At 38.6% G+C, this 21,389-nt stretch overlaps 1 protein-coding gene across 1 annotated transcript in view; it reads left to right on the top strand.

Moving 5' to 3' along the window:
- The first annotated feature begins 236 nt into the window (after positions 1-236).
- Positions 237-21,389, top strand: part of LOC104274849 (neurabin-1-like) — a 42,141-nt gene continuing 20,988 nt past the window's right edge. Inside the window, exons 1-9 of the mRNA XM_009870598.1 lie at positions 237-1,850; positions 13,476-13,608; positions 14,054-14,174; positions 14,782-14,886; positions 15,061-15,181; positions 15,642-15,785; positions 17,606-17,659; positions 19,411-19,640; positions 21,291-21,387. Of these exons, the coding sequence (XP_009868900.1) occupies positions 237-1,850; positions 13,476-13,608; positions 14,054-14,174; positions 14,782-14,886; positions 15,061-15,181; positions 15,642-15,785; positions 17,606-17,659; positions 19,411-19,640; positions 21,291-21,387 (2,619 nt within the window). The remainder of the gene's footprint in view (positions 1,851-13,475; positions 13,609-14,053; positions 14,175-14,781; positions 14,887-15,060; positions 15,182-15,641; positions 15,786-17,605; positions 17,660-19,410; positions 19,641-21,290; positions 21,388-21,389) is intronic.

Here is a 21,389-nt window from a genome sequence, read left to right as displayed (position 1 = left end):
CTCCGCGCCGGGGATGGTGCCCGACGTGGCCGTCTCGGCGCTGTGATTTCTTTATCTCCGCGCATTCTCCCCCGCGCTCCATTTCAGTGCCAGCGGGGAGGCCGGACGAGTGAGAGGCTGTTCTTTGGGATCTTCTGTGGGATCTGCACTGCCTGGTGTCGGAGGGTGGAAGCCTTGTGCCTCGGAGTCGTCCTTCCCATTCTTCTTCAGGAGGTGAGGGAGCTTGCTCTCTGACAATGATGAAAACCGAAGGCAAAGGGGAAAGGACTTTAAGAAGTGCTTCTCCACACCGAAATGCTTATAAATCCGATTTCCATGCTATCAAATGCTCTTTTGATGGTGTAAACAATCCTGAAAATGCTTCCAATAAAACAGGCTTGCATCAGAAGCTGAACACCTCTTCCAATGGAGGGGGAAATGACCCACACAGTCGAGGCAGAGCTGCCACTTATGGCAATAGAGTACACAAGATCAAAAATATGTTTCTGCAAATGGGAGGCTCTTCTTCCACACTCTCTTGTGAAAGCAGTCCCCCTGGTGAGACCAAATTAATCAGCAGGGCTACCGCAGCAGAGTATGGACCTTCTCCAGGTAGCCCGTCTTTCCTCATTGTCCAGAAAAATAATCTTCTTAATACAAGTGGCAGCTCTGGCAGCAGTTCTGTGGATTCATTGTCTGTGACTTCTGCTGCCGACAAGGTCATCCGTAGCAACGATGAGGCAGACTTGGACAAAGTTGCCCTGGCTGAAAAATTTTCAGAGACCAGGAAGCTATTTGAGAGGAATATAAAACAACGGAGCTCAGTGGACAGATATTCCCCCAGCAAATGTGAAAGAAGTGAGGATAAGAGGAGACGCAGTTCAGCTTCTGATTGCAGCAGTGTGGTGGACCACTTCAATTTTAACACAGAAGCAAGTCTTCCAGTTGCACTGGAGAAAGTTGAAAATCAAGGTAATGAGGAGTTGAAGCAGCAACATCCCAACAGTGGTTCCAAATCCTCCTTCCTGAATGCAGGGCCTATCTCTAGGAGGCTGGAAAGCTTTCTGGGTGATAGTGATACTGAAGAATCCAAAGACATTTCCAAAAATTATAGTCCTTCAAATCGGGACCCTTTGAGAGGGCATCACAGTTTGGATTCATCTGCTGTTGCTGCAGGATGTCTGGAGAAGACTGCTGCATCCACCAAAGTGCCTGTGATCCTCAGAGACGAGCTGGGCGAGGCACTTGGAAAAGAAAAAAGGGAGCAACTGGTACTTGAGAGAAGCCTGCGGGATGTGGGCAGTGTGCCTGGTCAGGAGGCTCAGCAGAGATCAGATCGTGTTCTCTCTCAGGTTTCCCCTGTGGAGGGGACTTGCGCAGAGCTGGTTGCACAAGATGAACCCTCGGGGCATGAAGAAGAAGGTTCGTCAAAAGATCACGTTCAAGAGGATCAGGCGCTCATATGTCGAGTACAGGAAGGGAAGAGGAGCAGCTACTCCTTGGAAGTGGTGGAAGAGTTTATGGAAAGCAGTGAGACCAGCTGGGAAGAAGAAAGGGATGGGATGTCTGTGAGGGATGATCCAGATACAAGAGTTCAGGATGTTCTAGAGCGGGAAGGAGACACTGGAGAAGAGGAGCAAGAGGTGGAAAAGCAGAGTGAGAACTTCAGTGCTTTTGGAATAGAGAATGCAGCTTTTGATGATGACAGGGATACAGAGCCAGAAAACCAAGGGCCTGAAGGCAAAGAAATTTTGGAGGGAGAGGAGGATGAGTATATGTATGACAGTGAGTATGAGGAGTTTCCTGGACTTTCGGAAGAGGAAGATCCTCATCCAGACCGAAAAGTCAAGTTTTCAACAGCTCCTATCAAGGTAAGTACATTTGATTTTTTTTTTTTTATTGTTTTGCAGTCAGAAATACAAAGGAAATACATTTTTTGTGGTATTATTTTCAAGACTCTAAAACCCCTTAAAAACTGCAAGTTTATGTCTTTAGAAGTTACAACTTCTGTCTTGTTCAGAAAATGTATAAATTAGTTACAAGTGAGTTCTGAATCACAGCTTCATAAGATAGCATAGTGAAACCTGATATTTTATTTACTGGACATTTTCAGGAAGGCTAAACTTTTAGGAATAGACACTAAGACATGATCTTTAATACTTGCCTTTGTTTAAGATTGAGACATCACATTAGGAAGGATTTTTTTTCACAAAACCTGCAAAACAGCAAACATTCCCATAGCAAACCTTCAGATTCAACTTCAGGCTTGTTTTCACTGTAAGAAAGTGTCCCATGATTGGTTCCTGTTATTTAAGATTTTAGAATTCCTTGTAATAATAGTTGTATATATGTTGTTCAGATTTTTTGTACTGGCTTGGTGAATAAGCCATAGGAGTGTTAACATGAGCGTTTCAGAGTTATGAAGGTGCAGAAGTAGCAGTTACAGGGCAGATTGGATAATGAGGCGTAGTTTAAGTTACAGTGCTAACAAAGGATTTAGGTGTCTGATCTTCCTTTGCCAAAAATACCCACAATATAAGTAATTCCACGGCTCAGACTGTGTTTACACATAGTCTTCTTGCAGACCTCAGTTGTGCTAGTCCCTCTTAAAGTTTGAGAGGAGAATTAGGAGGTGCGGACCAGGATGGAATGGGAAACCATCCAGCCTTTCTCAGGCCTGTTTCTCTTCTGCTGTTACATGAATGAAACGTATCATCTTTAATAAACAATTTTTACACTTCATTCGCACAAAGTTGGGAGTCGCACTTACTGATCAGAGGGATGTAAAAATTGTGTTGACTCCCATAGTTCCTGCAGCAGAGAGCTGTTACCTCCCAGTTTGCTAAACACATGCCGGTGCTATACCCCAGAAAATGTTTTGGGTGTGGCAAAATATGAGGGTTTTGTGTGGGGGTTTTTTAATAGTGTCTTCATAGATAGGCTGACTTTATATGGCTCTCTTGTAGCTGATGCTGCTTTAGCCGTGACCTGAAGCACTGGGGGAGAGTGCCACTATCGGAAAGCACTGAATGAGCCTGAGGGACATCAGTCCATTTTCCCTCGCATTTGTGCACTGAATATCTGAGGAGAGTGCTGTGTGGTCTACAGTAAATGTGTGTTTGTTGAGTGATTGCTGGTTTCCTGCTGTAGGCAGGGTTTTATACTGATCATTGCTGAAATCCTACTGAAGCAGTGGCTGTAACAGACTTTTCCTGCCTTCGCATGTTATGTCTGTGCCAGACGTAGTTGAACGCATTAGTAGAAATCTCTGTGCCAGCTGTGACAGAAGCTCTCATGTAGACAAAACTCAGTTTTTAGGTACTGGCACTGTGCAGTTACCACCACTTCTGAGAGCCACGGGAACCAATGTGTACCAGATTATCAGTTACATAGCTGAGAGCTGAATGGTTAGTAGCAATGGTTAGCAGTTTTCTGTTAAAAATAGCATAGTTCTTGTTGTAATGCTACACTTGGATTGGCAGAATAAACTGCACTTAATAGCAATATGGTTAGTGAACTTTTTAAGGCCCTAAAGTTGAAGCTTGTGATATTTGCCTTTATTTATCCCGTTTCAGTGAAACTTGACTATATCCTTCCTATAATGGGTGTAGGGATCTTTCAAGAACTATGTAATTTTCAATAGCATTTTCCCTTCTGTTCCTCATGCCTAAGCAATGGCTTCTTTCCCTTTGTCTGTCTGCCTTTTTGGTTCATGTTTTCCATCATACTTGTGGGAATGAGTCCCGGTGTATGGTTTTTGGCTTTTGTGCTCTGTGAAATAAAGAATTTTGCATTTCCCCCAAATATTTTTTTAGTAATTCATCTTTAATAGCTCATTAGCTTTTCAGACTATCCCACTTCTACCTCACAGAGGTAAACCCCTGTTTTTTGACGTCATGCATAGATTTTAGTGCATCTTAGATTGGAGGAGGGAAAAAAATCCTGAACGATGGCAAAAGATTATTCCTGGTCCCCACCACAGTTTAGAGAAGTACCGTAGTCCTTATAGCTCCTTTTTTTTCCCCCCAGCTTTATTTAGACAAGTAAGTTTGACTGAAATGCGAGTGGTATTCCAGATATCTGTAGCCACTAGGGATGAACGTCTGTGTTTTTTGTTCCAGTTCAAGTTCCTGACAGAGGCCAGCTTGGCCTTGGCATTCTTGCTGTTTTCCTTCTGTACCTCCCCAGTGATTATGAAGAAACTATCTCTATCTTTTGCAGTTGCTGCATAGCAGGTGTCCAATAGAATTGGAGAATTCAAAACGTTCAGAAGGTGTTTGGGCAAGAAAAAGTATGTTCTCAGGTCACTGAGGTTCTGCAGTGATGGAGCTCTGACTGTTGTGCTTGATATACCCAAAAGGGAAGTTGGATATGTGTGTAGGTAGCAGGTATAACTTACACACAAGCACCCTGAAAACAGTATTTAACAGCAGCAGGAGCAAACAACTTGCTTAATGCCTTTGTTTTGAAGTTTCTAGTCAGCTGTAAAATTGGCAAGGCTTTTGAGTAAAAGGAGGAGAGTGCGGGGCTCCCAGGGGATGTATGAGGTGGCTGACTGTGTTAGCGCTGCATCTGACCCGCACTAGAGGTGCATAATTGTTGACATCTGTAGCGTGGCTTAAGAGCATAATTTGATCTGATAATTTCAAGAAGAGTGGAACATAACTATGCAAGTACTTCATTATTTTGTGTTGCCCTGAGCCTGTGAAAATAAGCATAGATGAGACTTTTTAAAATAAATGTTTGAATTCTGTAGAAACTTGGGATAAATGGCATGTGGGAAGATTTCCTGCTAGCCCTGACTGATCTCACTCCTTAAGCCCTGCTGCAGTTTGATCTCTGCAGACTTTAAGGAACATTATGTCTCTGTTGCTTGGTTTTCCTACAGTAGTGAAGAGAGTGATACTGTACAGTTACTAGCAGAACTTCACAGACTGAGTTTTTGCTATGGTATATGAGCTATTTTTAGTCACTTGTTGCCACATATGAAGCTAGTAAGGAATGTAAAGCACACTCAGCTGTCCAAGGTATTTTCGAGGGAACTGAATTTGTCTTTATCTTCAAGCTTTCTGAATAAACTGTGTAAACTATCAGCCTTACAGACAGTGCAAATAACATCAGGTAACTGTGCTGTCATCCCTTTATATTTTGCTTTGCTTTTGTAACGTAGAGATTAAACTCACTTTCAATTATGTGAAAGACTTTAATTAACATAAACATAATGACTGAGTGCTGTTTGACATTTGTGATTTTGAAACTTTCCATTGGGAAAACAAATATGTTTCCAAACTGACTTCTTGATGTGTTTTTACCTCTCACTGCATCAAACTTTGTCCTCAAAACCTTTAATAGCACTATGACTAACTTCTGTAATGATTTATGATCCTTAGAAATTCTGTAGCTCAGTTAAACTGAAAAGATAGTACAGCTGTTATTTGCTTCCGTAAGTCTGTTTAATTAGCAGTGTTGTCCAGTGTATGTTGCATGGGAGTGTCTGTTCCCAGCTTTTTGTGAACAGTAGTACTTTAAGATTGTTAAGAACAGAGTTTAGAAAGACCCAGACAAACCCCAAATCCTCATGAAGACTTTACTTTTTTGTTACCATTGAGCAGAACTTGAAAAATCTTATTTCTTAAATAAGGAAAGTGAAAGCAGTTTCATAGCTTGTATGTCCTAACTTGCCAAGTATGAGCTGCTTCTGAGAGAACATGGAAATCCTTCATAATATTGCCATTTGTCTTGCACGTCAGAGTAGAGTTGTTTTAAGTATAGCTGGGACACAAATGGTAATCTTATTCAGGCTGGCATACCCTTCAGTCTTTTTAGTACAGAACTGCTTACTCTGGAAGTTAACAGAGCAGTAAATGAAAGTACACTTAGATTTCCTGTATAGCAACATATCTGGAAAAGCTTACCACTTCTAGGAGAAGCACAGTTTTTCTAGACTTCTTCTAGGTCAACATGTAGTCTGCTGAAGACTGTTTTACTGAAGCGTTGCAGAGTAGTGCATCGGCTTCATACATCCTTAGGTTGTTGAGCTGAAACTTCTAGGCTTACAATGTCATACACAGAAAGGGATACAAAATACTCAAACCAGTGGAAGATATCCAAACCCTGGAGTTTCTTCAGTAATTAGGGAATTGATGATGGCGTAAAGGATGAGTTGTTTGTCAGCCATTGCTCAAGCACTTGAGTAAAATACTTCTGTGGCATTAAGAAACAAGTATGTCATGGATGTAGGCTGAACTAGGAAAATTGAGATTTGATTTGAGAGTAGATTTAAACAGAACTGACTTGTACGTGGAAAGTCATCTGCTATTTTTCTTGACACAAATAGCATATTTCCATCATGCTTTGTTTGTGATCTTTTGCAATGACAATTTGTTTGTTGTAACTCTTAAATTTTTGTTTTGAAGCTCTGTTTATCGCTTGCATCAGCATTACAGTGCCTGTAATTTAACATCATAACAACTTTTTTTAATATTTTTATCTCGGACGTAAACTCTCCATGGTACTTTCCAGTGACTTTTCCCAAAAAGTAACCCTGTTGCATTCTGTCTGCATCTGAGAGTGGCATTTTCTGCTGGTGAACTTCACAAGTATCAGATGTTAAAACCATAGATATTAATGGAAGGAAGAAGGTACATATTTTCACATGTGTGAACATTTTTTGTTATTTTTATGTGTTTTCTTCTAAGGAATGATATTAAGCCTAATTCCATCTAATTCTCTGTATAGACTTACCTAGTTTTAGAAGGTTCTATATCCAGTATTTCTGATGCTGTTCTAGTCCTGGTTATATTTTGATTCCATGATCTTTCTTCAGCTCTCCAGAGAAAAGCACTATCAACTCAAGCTTTCTTTGACTTTTTTTTTTTTTTAAACATGCAGCTTCTGTTTTGATTTTTAGGAAATATTTTATATGGAAGTCTTACAATTGTAGATTGATTTGGTGTTTCAAGATTCTGTGGGTGAAAGTCCAGTGCCAGAGTATGAGTCTGCAGAGAGAAATCTAAACAAGAACAGAGAAAGCAAGTAACTTCTTTTTATATCCTGGCTCGCTGCTGGAGCAGTTTGACTCTTTACATTAATGTCTCAGTGTATTTCTAACTGAATTACTCCATGGATGCTGTTGTATGACACGTTACCTGGCCTGTTTGATGTAGTTGATGATGCTATAAAACTACAGACAAATAAGAGAGAACTCTGAAGTTCTGGATGCCAGGTGAGATGATAGTGAGGATGACAGATATTAACTTGCCTGTCCTCACTCCTTTTTCACCTCTTCTGGGTTCCAAGCAGTTTCATCTGGGTTTGACAGGGAAGAGAGAGAAATCTCTAGAGGTATTTTTAAAATACCATGTGGTTTGGGGAAAATTAGTGCTTGTATCAGAGTTGTAGGTTCATGCCCGCACTGATGGCAGGGCTGCAGCTTTAGTTTAAGTTACTTTTTGACGTAGTGTTTGTCATGGTGGTCACTGTGCACATCCAGCCTGTGCTGTAGTTTGCTCTGAGAGTAGCTGTGGGGAGGAGAAGGGAGGAAAAGGGGATGAATAGGGGGTGTTTAAGGGTTTCATGGGAGATGTATTCAGAAGAAACACTGAAGAGGTGAATGTCAGCAAAGGTAAGCAAATTTATAGGAGACAAGTTCATTAGTTCAACAGCTAAGCTGCTGAAAGCCTCAGTGTATTTTTGGTGTTATTAGTGCCTGAGAAGACTTTTAATTTTTTTATCTGTCTACATTAAATAACTAGCTGAAACAGTCATAGTTTACCTTTTGAGATATGGAAAAAAATAAATTATCCTTCATATCATTCTAACATAAAAGGTGAGCATTCAGAAGGACATCAGTAAAAAGAAGCAGGCCTCTATTATCTGAGTACCTCTTTTGTAATCTTGAGATCACGGATGTGCAGTGTAGCAGTTTTTCTACAGGCTCTTACATTTTTATTGAGTAGTAAAGCATTATGCCAAAAGGCAACATGCAAATTCGTTAGATTTGTTTCTCAGTCATTTTCTGCCATCACCCTCTGATGTGTCTTGGTATAATGGAATGAACTTACTTTTCAGAGCTGGGGCATCGATCATTGCTAGTGACAGGATTACTTCATGTAAATCAATTGAGTTCATCTGGTCAGGCAGGGTTATTTTGTTGTTGTTTCTTCTTATGGCTTTAGAAACCAGCCAGGTGGGCTGTTTTTGTGTTCATTGTTGTTCTCTTGAAGATCTTCTTACCAATTTGCTTGCTATTTAGAAATGATCAGGTTAAGACTTTAGTTTTGGTGAATACTGAATAAATACACATCTCAATCTTCCGGATTGCCACGCTTAAATTGGTGGTGCCAGGACACGTGTGAAGCTTATGGATGTTCCTAATCTAATCACACTATATACAAAGCCTTTTAGGAGCCAAGATTTAGGGGGTGCCTCTTTCCCCTCCCCCCCTTATGTGGTCTTGTAAGTAGTTTTTGCCCCTTCTGGTCGTATCCTGTTTATTTGGAGCCTTTCAGTCTCTTTGTGGGAGCGGTGCCAGCTCAGCTGAGATGGTGGCGGAGTGCGACCAGGTGACAGCAGAGCTCTGCTTCCACGGAGGGACAGTGTGGGTCGTCTCTCAGCTTCTCCTCTGGATGTTTGAAATGGAGTAATGTCAGTGCCCTGAATCCGAATGGGTGCTTTTCTCCGTCTCCAGTATTTCTTTCATTGGGATTTAAAAATGAAATACCTGAAAGTGAGAGTGTTTCTCTTTCCGGAGTAGGTAGCATAAGCTGACTGAAACCACGTTGGCCCTTCTCAGTCTCTAGCTAGCTCCAGTGCCTTTGCTACCACAGCAAAGTACAGAACTAGGGAATAAATTTTGCTGGTTTTATTGAGAATTAAGTAGAGAATAGTGATATTGGTAAAAACCTGGCTTATTTATGACGAAATTATCTATATGAAACTATCTGTACTGTGGATCTGAAGCAAGGTTCCACTTAACCTTTACGTAAACTGACTTGATTGGGGTCTTCATTTAAGTCCCACAGAGCTACAGGACCCAAGTAGCTGAGTGTGCACAGCCTGCCTGTCCGCCTGTTTGGAACAGAAAATGCTACACTGAAGCTATACTGAGTTTATAGCTTATAACATTAACCTGTTTAACAGATACCAACCCTTCTGAATACTTTTTGAAGAACAGTAGGAGTGCAAGTGGTTTAAAAAAAACAACAATAACCAAGGTATTTCTGTTTGCTGGTTACAGGATTTGTTAGCATGGATTGGCTAATCAGGCGTAGTCACTTTTAACTTATGTAATAAGTACTGGTAGTAAAATACTAACTGTGTTGCTTTTGGAAACAGAGGGAAGAAAGATAGTGGTAGCGAGATGTCTACTTTAACTGAAGAGTGAGACTGTAAGAGTGAATGGTAAAGTGTACCTTATACTTCAGTCCTACTTCAGTCCTGCTGATTCAAATGATTATTCGTGTTTGCCTGGGCACTTCATGTTTTGCTGGGCATCACAAAGACAATCAGTTTGCAAAGCTGAAACTGTTCACTATTAGATAATTTTCCCTGAGCTATAACTCGTGGTTTGAATGTCTGGCTTGATCAAGGGTCAGCACCATGTTTGAAGTCAGAATTGTGTTTCGGAAGACACACGAACCAGCCGGTGGAGTCCCTGCCAGGGGTGGTGTCCAGGCCAGGCTCTCAGAACCACTTCAGTGCCTCTCTCAGCTCTTAAGTGTGACTTTAACTGCCTGTGCAGGTGTTGGGGAGGCAACACAGCAAATACTGTATTACGTGAGAATTTCAAAGTGATGTTGATATTGCTTCCGTTCCAGTTAGTTGGGAGCCCTTCTGGGCAGTTATTGATTTCTTAATCTTACTGTTTAATTACTTTTGTAATGTTATGCTTTTGATCAGACAAAACCAAATCTCTCTACTAGGAGTGAAGGTCTTTGGACTGTGTTTTATGGCTCATTAGCAGGTTCATGCAAACATGTGGTTAATTAGGGTTTACCCTCTAACAAAACTAACATTCTGCTAAAACCAACATAATTCTTAAGTACAGCTGTTTGTGTGCTGCTCAGAGTTTGAATTAAGCGATGTATCTTTTTTCTGTGATAGCACTAAGGTGATATAATGGAGATGTTTAATTCATTATGGTAATGGAAACTGAGTGGTGAGATCTTTTATTTTAGGCAGTAGGCTGCATTGGGTTTTTTGGGTGCTGATCTTGATGATGCTGATATTAGTATCCTCACAGAAGGAGGCAAACTGAGTTTTGCATTCAAAAAGTGATTAATTTTCCTGCTATAAAGAATGGAGTTTGTCTCCAAATATTTGCTGTCCAAGGATTAAGTATATATTTAAAAATTTCTAGTTCTGTATCTTAACAATTTAACTAAAATAATCCTTAAAATATCAGCCCTCTGTCAACTTTCTTTTGATTCAAATTTTTACTGATTTTTGAAGAAGGAGGTCTTGAGTGTAAAAAGGAATTTTTTTTTTCAGATAGCAGGGTTTTTCATCATTTATTAGCTTTACAGGATCCAGAAATGTATTGCTGTTAGGTTAACCTTCCAGATATATAACAAGCTGAGCTAAAACGTTTGTAAAATTGACATGATTTCCACACTAAAATTCATCTGATTTCTTCTATGTCGAGACAATAACTTGTGTTTGCTAAAGCATATCTTTTAAAAATATCACTTGCACATTATTAATTTTATGATTTCAGTCCAGCAGTGGCTTCTAAATAGTAAGATTAGAATTTCTTTTGTCCCTGATGCATTTGATTCAGTGACTAAACCCTGCCAGGCGCAGTTGCAGGGATGAACTGTGTTTAGCTTTCTCATCAATCTTCTGAACTGTGTAACTTGTAACTTACATTATTTATTATCCACATTTTAACTGTGTTTGATGTTACTTTTGTTCCTTGGCAAGAACAACTTGCTGAGCAGTTCTGTGTTTTCTATATTGGTATCAACAATTTTACTGTTTTGGTCTCATGAAAGATGAATACCATGTTATGATTCCACGTGTACGCAGGAAAAATTTTCTCTTGTTTGCCCTTGACTCTTTGGCCATGATTTTCTTAGTGTGCTCTTGTTTTTGTTTTTGTTATTTCAGTGTTTGGCTTCTGCTTTTCCTTTTTGCTACCAGTTTTGCTTTTCCTTTATTCTTCGTAAATTCATGGTTTTCATCAGAATTACTTTTCTGAAATTGGAAGGTTTGGATTTCTTACTATTTTGAATTGGGTCTATCTTGTCTTAACTGTGAGGTTATGGGTTTTAGAATATTACCTAAACATTCTCTCACACTTGCCATCTGTCACTTTAAGACAGGAGTATGAATTCTTTTTCTGAGTGGATAACTCTGAATTTATTTCAAGAGGTTTGTCTTAAAGAGCTAGTGTGCATAAATATCAGCAGTCTTCATCTGCGTAGACATATTTGTGCTATTTTATGGACAACAGTTATAAATATCACTGGAATCTAAGTGACCACGGATTTTAAATTCTGTGATCCACTGCTGGCAGGTGATGAGTTTTGTGTCAAAATGGGCAGATTCTATGACATTCTCACATACTCTCAAGTACCTATTACTTTCATTTTGGAAAAATATTTGATAATTTTCATAAATTCCAGAGGTACTTTAGTGCTGGCAGCCTAAGAGTTGCAATATATCTAATGCTGCTGTCATGGCACAACTTTGCATTCCCCCGATTTCCAGCACTTTATAGATGGTTGTGTAAGGAACCGGCCGTCCCTTTGCTGATGTACTTCTTCGGTAGATAGTGACTGCTTGCATCATCGTCTTCTTTGTGAGTTAGAGCACTGAGTTATAAAGAATCAAGAAAATAAAGTTGTCAGTGTCTCCGAAATGAGCTGCTACCACCTTTTGCTCATTCAGTCCTTGCATTGATTCTTTTCTGCTGGGATGGAAATGAACCAAATTAGACTGATCTTGTTCCAAAGGGAGAATGGTGCTTCATGAAATGCTTCTGCTTCGTATCCTATTTACTGACTGAGGGGGGACGGCGCAGGAAGGGACATTAATTTAAATATCTTGGCCACGTTTTTGTGGTAGTGATAGAGTAAGACTGCTTGAGACCATTTGGATGGTTTCCTTTGGTTGTTTTCCAGATTTTCCTGTAAAGTTTATGGGAGGCAGATACTGCCTTGGTGTCTTTCTGTGTCCAGCTGTTGCCTGTGGTGTCAGGGTGATAGTCCAGAGGAGTTTATTAGTTTATTTACCTTTATGCAAGACTTAGAACAACTTTTCTGGAAGCTTGGGGGTTTTTTGGAGGGGAACTTAAGACTGCTGAGAGTGGCTTTTCCCCCCTCCCTTTCAGCTGAGTGGATCTAGTCCCGCTTACTTACACAACTGTTATTTGGGCACGCCATGTTTCCAGAGTAGCTGTCTTGCAAGATTTGGCGATGAATTTGTGAAACTGTGCTCCAGCTGTAATCTGGAGGTGAAGCAGTAAGCTCCCCATGGGAAATACTGAGTTGTGTTAGTTGCTTTCTGGTAATCTGTTTCAATAACTGTTTTCCTGTGTCTGTTTTCCTGCCATGTCGAGCTAACGACATACACTAGCGGATGTAAATTCACTGGGAAAATGGTAATTACAGCTAATTATGGTTAATTCTGTCTTATTTACATGATTGCAGCTACCTGTCTGGGTAGTCTTAGTGGAAAAAATGCAAAAGTTGCAAAAACTTAGTAGGCCAGTGTAAATTAACTTTGTGTCAGCACTGCACATTCTTGATTAGGGAGAGGGCTGCTGCAGCTGCAATCCATAACTGTTTTTTGTCTTACACTGATGTTTAGTAAAACATTCAGTGCCTGCAAAAGCAGAAGCAGATGAACCTTATTTTTCAGATAAATGGGGCTGGTGTATTCTTTTTTTTTTTCCCCTCCTAACTTTTGCATTTAAACACAAATCATCAACATGCTGATAAGTAAATTTAACCCTGTTACATGTAGCTCATTATTCCTTTCTAGATTCCTGTCTTAATTCGTGTTGTTTGTTTATCTTTTATTTTTAACAATTCAGAAATTCAGCTGGAGTGATGACTAAAAATAGTAATGCATGTAACAAGGCATTTCCTTTTCCTGGGAAACTGTGTGATTCCCTTGCAAAATCAGAAAGCCATATCTGTTTGAAGCCCTGCAATTGGCAGATGGTGTGGGGGGAGGGAAGAAGAGAGGAAGAAGGATTTGGGGGAATGTAGTCCTGAAAAAAAGAAGTCACACTATATCAAAGAGGAGATGACTGATTTCCTTTACTGATTTCTTTTAACTATTTAGAGAATTTGCAACACAAGTAGGGAAGTGTTATGAAACTTCTAAAATGTTACTTCTGTGCAGTATTTATTAACTTGATGGTTGTTAAGAAAATGGATGTTAGGATGGTTGTTAAGAATATGACTTTCATTTCCTTACTGATTTTCTTTGAACTGTTTTTGGAAGGGGATGGGAAAGAACTAAAAGATTTCTATTACCTGTCTTAGGTTTTCAGTACGTACTCAAATGAAGACTATGACAGACGGAATGAAGAAGTTGACCCCGTGGCAGCCTCAGCTGAGTATGAACTTGAGAAAAGGGTCGAAAAAATGGAAGTATTTCCTGTGGAAATTGAAAAAGGTGCAAATCAAATCTTGAATATTCGCAAGAGATATTATACGTGGAAAAGATGAAACATTTTTAAGCTGTGTTTTTGCTGAATGTAGGTCTTCTGTGTTCAGGCTTTCATTTGTGGCTAGTTCTGTTGAATTTAATGAATGTTAACTGGATAGGTCTCTGCTCCAGATCTGCTCCAAAATACGTACAACTTGTAAATCTTGGTGTCTCCTCCAGGTACTACAAAGTTTTGAATCTATCAGGCAGTCATAACAACAGAACAAAAAGGCTTTAAGTAGTATCTAGATTTAAAAAAAAAAAAAAAGCAAAAACTAGAAGACAATATATGTTCTTAAGTGAATATCCATATCTTGTGTGGAAGGACTTGGAATGCTTTGAAACAGCTCATGACTGCTAAATGTTACACCTTGTGTTATGCAGCTAACGTTACATTTTTTTAATCCCTTAGGTGACAGTGGTCTGGGCATCAGTATTATTGGAATGGGAGTTGGTGCTGATCAGGGACTTGAAAAACTAGGTATTTTTGTAAAAACAGTAACAGATGGTGGAGCTGCTCAGAGAGATGGACGGTGAGTTTTTCATGGAATCAATTATGCTTTTTACAAATTTCTAACTAAGCCAAATCATTTTTGTTGGATGTGATAAATACTGTGAATAAAAGTACAAAAGCTGAATGCAGCTAAATAAATATTCATGCTTTAAGTTTTTTTATTCTAGCAAGGCTTTTACTTAGTATAGGGCATTTTTGCAAAATAAGCATAAATCTGCTTGCAACATGTATGAGAAAAGCTAAGAATGTGCCCATGGGTAAACAAAATTAAAAACCCATGTTGATACCCCAGGATACCAATCACTGTGTAAACAGGATAAAACAATACCAAGGCAAATACTGTGTAAATTTTGATTAGTAATCTGCATAGTAACTGAGGATCAGGAGATTGATTTTAATCAATGATTTTCTTGGGACTCAGAATTTCTCATTATCCCTGACAGGGACAGGGCTTTGAGTGACCTGGTCTAGTGGGAGGTGTCCCTGCCCATGGGAGGGGGACTTGCTTGCTTCCAACCCAAACCATGCTATGATTCCAAATACTAGTGAGTTTTAAGTGTCCAAAATCTGTCAAGCAAAAATATTTTGTTGTTAAACTGATAACTAAGCATTTATTTATTTTGCAGAATTCAAGTAAATGATCAGATTGTTGAGGTTGATGGCATAAGTCTAGTGGGAGTTACACAGTTCTTCGCAGCCACGGTATTAAAAAACACCAAAGGCACAGTGAGGTATGTATGTTGTCTGTGAAAGAAATACTTTCCTTTTGTTGTTTTTCATCAATAGAGAATACAAAACCATACTCTCAAAGTTTTACAAAGGCATTGTTGAATTAATACAGCAAACTAATTTCTTAAGTGTATCTTAAACTTTTTGCTGCAAGTTAATTTGTTTTTCTTCTGTAGGTTTCTGATTGGGAGAGAGAAACCAGGGACTCAGAGTGAAGTAGCCCGCCTCATTAGTGAGACCTTAGAGCAGGAGAGATGTCTGTATGAGCAGCACTATGCTCATGATGATACAGAGCAGGTACATATTTTTAAAAGTACATGATTACTGCTACATGCAATAACTTCTGCAAATTAAACTGAGTTTTTTGATAAACAACTTTTTTAATTAAAATTTTTTTTTCAGCAAAAATGGATAAAACTGGTGACTTGTTAAAAAAAAGAAAATACAAACTTCATACATTACTATTATTAAGGCAATTCAGTATCACTATTTGCTATACTTCCCAAATATCAGCAATCCAAAAGATACCAGCTGTGTGTGGTTTGTTTTGTGCACGGCTTACTTTGCTCTTTTTTGTGCAAGTCATCTTTAAAACTTATTGTAGGTACAAGAAACTAAAAATGAATAGTAAGTAATTGAGAAGTTTTACAACTGTTTTGGATTCCTTGATTGTGCCCTTCTTTTTTTTTTTATTGCTGCTACCATCATGCAAAGTGTGTGTGTGTTACAGAATGTCATGATTTTACCATTTTGTCAGGATGATGACTATGATGATGATGACGATACGTATGAGTCACATTTACATGGAAAATCCGTAGAAGTTTTTGATCTTCCTGAAAATGAAGATATCTGTTTACCACTGGATATGGATTCAGCACAGTCTCTTCTTAAATTTAAAGAGGTGTGGTAGCAGTTTCTTAAATAGTGTTTGTGATGCACTGGGAAACATCGGAACCTTGTCAGATTGGCGTATAATCTCCTTCATATCTCCCTCATTGCGGTTTTGGGTTTGTTTTCGGAGCATTGCCAACAAATCTCCCTAGTAAATGTCCCTTGAAGTGTAAGTCTTCTGTAACTTTTTGATTGCAGTTTCTCTATACATATTTATATTGAAAGGTCCTTTGATTTAAATTAAACTTTAAAAAGCCCTTGGAAACAGGTGTTAGAACCCGTCACCACTTCCCTTCTTGTTGTGGTGCCTGAACATTGCATTAAATAGATGTGAAGCTTCTCTTAGTTCTTCTTTGGCCCATTGGACTTTGCATTTATGTGCTGCATAGCAGAATGGCTTCAGCTGTGGTGGGGGGAAACATGGGGGGCACAGTTCTGAATGGTTCTGGGTGTTGTGGTTAGATGATTTTCAGGAAGACAAGAAATACACATCTAATATCTTGGTCTAGTCCCCGAGGTCTTCTGGAAATCTCTGCGTACATAAAAGCCCTCAGTTCTGTAGATAGGCATGGTTTTGGCTTGAAGGGTTTTTTCAGGTGATATCTCCTGGGTTTTTATGGTGTATTTTTTGGAAGTAATGACTTTATAAACCCAATAGAGCGTTCCAAACTGTCGGTTTCAGGTTAACATAATTGGAAAATTTGATTCCCTTTTCCCACAGTTTTTATGAAGGACCCTATTTGCTTTATTCAGGTCCGTGGAATTTAGTCGGGGATTTAAGTGGTGCAGTCTCTGGCGTTTAGGGGTCTGGGCCTATTTGGTAGATTCAAGTCCCTGTCATTTTCACTCTGGCAGAGAAAAATACACTGCAAAGAAACTGGTTTTGTCAGATGCCGTTTGTGCGTATGTCATCTTATTTTTGTAAAGGATCAGTATTTTGCAGATCTCCTTAAGTTTGCTGTCCTGATTACATTGGTGATGTCATTGAGGAAGTTGAAATTTCAGGCTATTGATCACTAGAGAACATTTTTCCATCTTTCTAGGCTAGGAAGCATAGCATCTGCAGCATCTTTTCATAAGTGTTATATTTACTAGGGATACAATAAAATTCTCAGCTAAATTATTATGCTGTTATTAACATATAATCTAAATAGAGTCATGGATTAATTTGTTTTAATGTGTATTAATGGTGCATTGTGCCTTGCTCCTTCCCCCAAAAAAATCCTCCCAGTGTTATGGATGACAAGTGAGATACAAGAAATAACTAGTAGTTTCCAAAAAAATTTGATTTTGCACTCAGTTGTGTGCTTTTTCTTTTTTTTTTTGAGGTATGTTAACAATAATCTTTGTTTGGCTTTGGTGTAGCCTTTGTGCATTTCTGATAATCCTATGAAGATTTGTAGTGTAAAGTACAAGGTTTAATTTTTGAACAAAGACAACACATTCATTTGTAGGTGCTGATAAGTAAAAATATTTAGTACTGTTAAATTTTTGCTTGATTCTGTGTACCAGCTGTCATCGTAAGTGCGTGCTGCCTTTTCATTCTCCTGGCACATTGAAACATTATTTTAACATCCTCACTTTTATTACTGCATAGACAACAGTATGAGTTTTTTAACTATAGGTGGTCTTGTATTGATTTTTGTAGCAAATAGATTACTGTGGAACTATTTTGATTTTAATTTGAGTAAAACTTTATTAAAAAAAATATCTGTAATTGACAAATAATTGAGTTTATGCTACTATAAAAATGGCTTGATGAAGGGAATCATGGATAAAAAGTTAAAACTAGCATTTTGAGTGCGTACTCGTATTTCTGTTTTGTTTCAGCTACAATTAAAACATGCAGTAACGATAGCTGAAGTGAATCAGCTGAAGGAGAAAGTAAGTTTTCAAAGAATCTTATTATTTGGTGGTGTTTTGGTTTTTTATTCAGTTTTTTATTTCTACATACAAATTTTACTAAGAATAGGGTATTTTGAAGCCTCAGGCTCTATATGTACTCTGTGTTATGCTAGAAAGGCATTTTTAAGCTGAAGAGCTGTGCTCAAATGAAAAAAAAATACTCAGAAAAACAACTAAACAAAAAAAACAAAACAAACAAAATCTCCCAAACCACAAACCAACCAACCAAAACCAAATCCTGGAATCCCTCCTGTGCCATTATGAAACAAATTCTTCAGTATTGCTGCTTAAAGTAGAACTGAATATAGTGGAGTACTGTATGAAACAAGCTCCCAAAGAAAAGAGAATATTTTCAGTGGATAGAACTTGTCTCATGTGAGTATAGATTTGATGCTTTCAGATGATGCCCTTTGGTTGACTTTCTGTTACCAAAAAGTTATGTGTGTTCCCTTGTTTCTCCTCTCTACCTCCTCAAATTTCTGACCTGCTCTGGGAAAAGAGGTTTTTTCCCCAGCTTTTTTTGGCAAGGATTGGTTCAACACTTCTGCTTTCTTTGGGAAAGGGTTTCTGGGTTATTTTGCTGCTTTTTCCACTGATGGAGATGGTGCGTGGCCTTTTTCTGGAAATAGTTGTTTTAGGTGAGCAGCTTCTTTTACTCCATTGCCCTTCTGTGTTGCCTTGCTGAGAAATATGTACCCTGCAACAAGTTGCAGCATGTTGCTGCGGGTGGATAGCGGGTGGGGAGGGGATAGTGCTTCAGGTTGTAATAGCTTTGGATAACAGTGTCTACTGGGGTTTTTCTTGCCCTCTGCAAATGTTCAGAGCTCCAAATGCAGAGAGGCAAGGCAGCCAAAAGTTTTTTGCATTCTTATGGTGGCTCTGGTTTTGATTTCTAACAGTGCTCCTCCTCCTTGCAGTGTTCTTGAAATTTGTCTCAACTGACCTGCTAAAAAAGCTCTTAAAAGTGTTGGCATTAGTACAAGTTAGTGACTCATTTTTAATTCAAGAAATTCTTGGTCCTTTTGCCATCTCTATTCCATCAGCAGGTGATCTTAACTGACTTCAAAAGCAACAGTCTCCTCAGTGTAAATGGTGTCCCAAAAGAAGGAGGTGTGGACAAACTAAGCCATATCCTGCCTGCTCACTCCTCCAAGGCCTGGAGAACTTCATGTGTCACCATTCCCTTCTGTGATGTGGCTGTTGTCAAGCTGAAGGGGTCCCATCCCTTCCCTTTGTTGGGGAAATGGTTGGTGTTTTCACAGATTAGCCCCAGGAAAGCAAAGCATGGGTGTAGTATAATTTATCAAGAAGACCAGTGCCTCATAAAATACCAGGGAAGGTCAGCTGGTCTCTCTTAGCTTTATTCAAAAGGCTGTTAGTAACAGAGTGGTAGGGCAGGGAGCTTGTCATATACAGGTTAAGATTCTGTATTTCCAAATGCCTTGGAAGATAATCAAAGTCAACGTAAACTAACAATAAAGGTCTTACTCTTTTTATCTCTTTAAAAAGAAGCAATACTACTAAGGAAGTAGGAAAAGACTTGTGGGTTTGAGTTCTAAACTTACTTGGATTAGCAAGAGTTGGAAAAATTGATACAATTTCTTTAGAAGTTCAGTTCCTTGGTTTAGTATTATTGATAAGAATTTGTTCTTTACTTAAATGTGTATAAACAACTGGTTTTTATTTCACCTTTTAGTTTAGATTAATTTCTTAAGTATTGATCTTTTCAGTTAAAAGTTGTTGAAGCTGAAAAAAATGAATGGAAACTGAATCGAGCCCAACTTCAGCAAAACTTAGACGAAAGTAAAGAGAAGATTAAAAAGTTAGAGACCTACTGGTTAGAGGCACAGAGTTTATGCAAAACAGTAAATGAGCATCTTAAAGAAACTCAAGAACAATGTGATGCCCTTGAAAAGAAATACAGCAAGGCCAAGAAATTGCTTAAAGATTACCAACAGAAGTAAGTACCCTAACATACCAGGCCTCTCTTTCTTGCTTTTATGTGGTACATGTTTGTACGTTATGGGGAAAACTGACAACACCACCTGGGGTTTGGATTTGCACTTTCTTTTCATTTGTCAGAGTTTAGGGAAGCAGCGGGCTCTGTGTGCTCTGTTCTTCCATGCCTTAAGTCACCAACTTCTGGGGAGATTCTTCAAAAATTTTGCTCCTGCTTTTGATTCTAAGCTTAGGAAAAATGATTTAATATTTCAATAACAAATCTTTTAAGCAGCGTAGTTGAGAAACTGCAATGTGTCTGTGTTTTTGGAAGGACTACTTGAAATTTGGCATGAGGTATTCAGCAGTACCTTTTGCTCCTTGTGAAAAACCATCTAGGTTTGGCCAACTCAAATATTCTAGACAGGGTCGTCGTCAAAGATAATATAATTAGAGCCAGTTATATGTGAGTCAGTTTGAGTTAGGAGTTATATCTTGTAGGGATGAGTAAAAGAGATTCTGAGAAAAATTCAGAGTTTGGGATATTTATCTAACCCTGTAAAATGGCAGCATGGAAACAGTATCTTCAGTCTACTGGCAGGTTTGGGTTTTTTAGTAGAGGTAATATTGCTTATTAGACAGCTACCTAAAATTTGAACACTACTGTCATGCAGTTGTGTCTATCCATTCTGCCTTCTTTCCTCTTAGCCAGACAAGACGTAATTGCAAAATACTTTTAGAGAGTCTTGATGATACAGAACACAACAGTTGCTTTTGGTAGTTACTGTAAGCGTATAATTCCTTGTCTCCAGTTTCTCCACTTGCTACTTATTTTTAAAGGCAGTTTGCGTAATCTTTTTCTTGGTAGTCCACATCTAGAAATGTTACTTTTCACAGTGCATTTTTGTGCTATGTGATGAGCTTTTTAGAGGTCTCCTCTCTCCTCCCAAGCTTGTCCCCATGAAAGTTCGAAAGTATGTTGATTGCTAACATGCTAGTTTCCATTTTCTTGCTGTTTAGCAAATTCCCATTACTCCATTGACTGTTCCCTGAATCTTTTGCGTTTTGTGAAGATGTTCTACACTTATTTTCTGGTTTCATATGTTATTCCATCTAGCTTGCAGGAAAAAATGGCTCTTAGTTTTGTTTCTTTCGTGTAATCATTTTTTCTTTTGGTAAAATCTAGCCACTGCAATTTCTGTAGGATGAACCAAGTAGAAACTTGAAATGTGATTTATTTTCCTACGAAGAGTTTTACCTTAGCTTTTGGGAGGGAGATACTGTGTGTACATGTATCTTCGTGGAAGAGAGTAAGATATAATGATTGGAATTGTGCATATAGTTCACACATTAAATGTGTATACAACTTGCCACAAAGGTGGAGAGATGGTTGTAACTTTGTAGAAGTGTTGCAACACGTATTCTTTCAGCCCAGAGTAAATTATGGTGTCATACCTATTTTCCTTTTGAAGAGAGTAGAAACATGCTAATGCATAGGTCATTTTGTGATGTTACAAGATTAATGAATCAGTAAACATTGGAAAAAAATCAGTAAGGTACAACTAACAGAATGCTTTTTAGTGAAGTCAGCTCTGCATATTTCCGGTTTAGGTATTTTTCTACATTTTGGTACGTTACTGTTTCATATATATGTATATATTTCTTTCACCAGGGAAATAGAATTCATGAAAAAAGAAGAGGATCATTCAAGGCTACTTGAAGAAAGAGACCAGAAATATGCAGAACAGCTGAAAATATATCAAGAAAAAGT

The sequence above is a fragment of the Apaloderma vittatum genome, unplaced genomic scaffold (assembly GCF_000703405.1).
Source record: "Apaloderma vittatum isolate BGI_N311 unplaced genomic scaffold, ASM70340v1 scaffold30075, whole genome shotgun sequence".
NCBI lineage: Eukaryota > Metazoa > Chordata > Aves > Trogoniformes > Trogonidae > Apaloderma > Apaloderma vittatum.
This window is presented reverse-complemented; position numbering and strand designations above follow the sequence as displayed.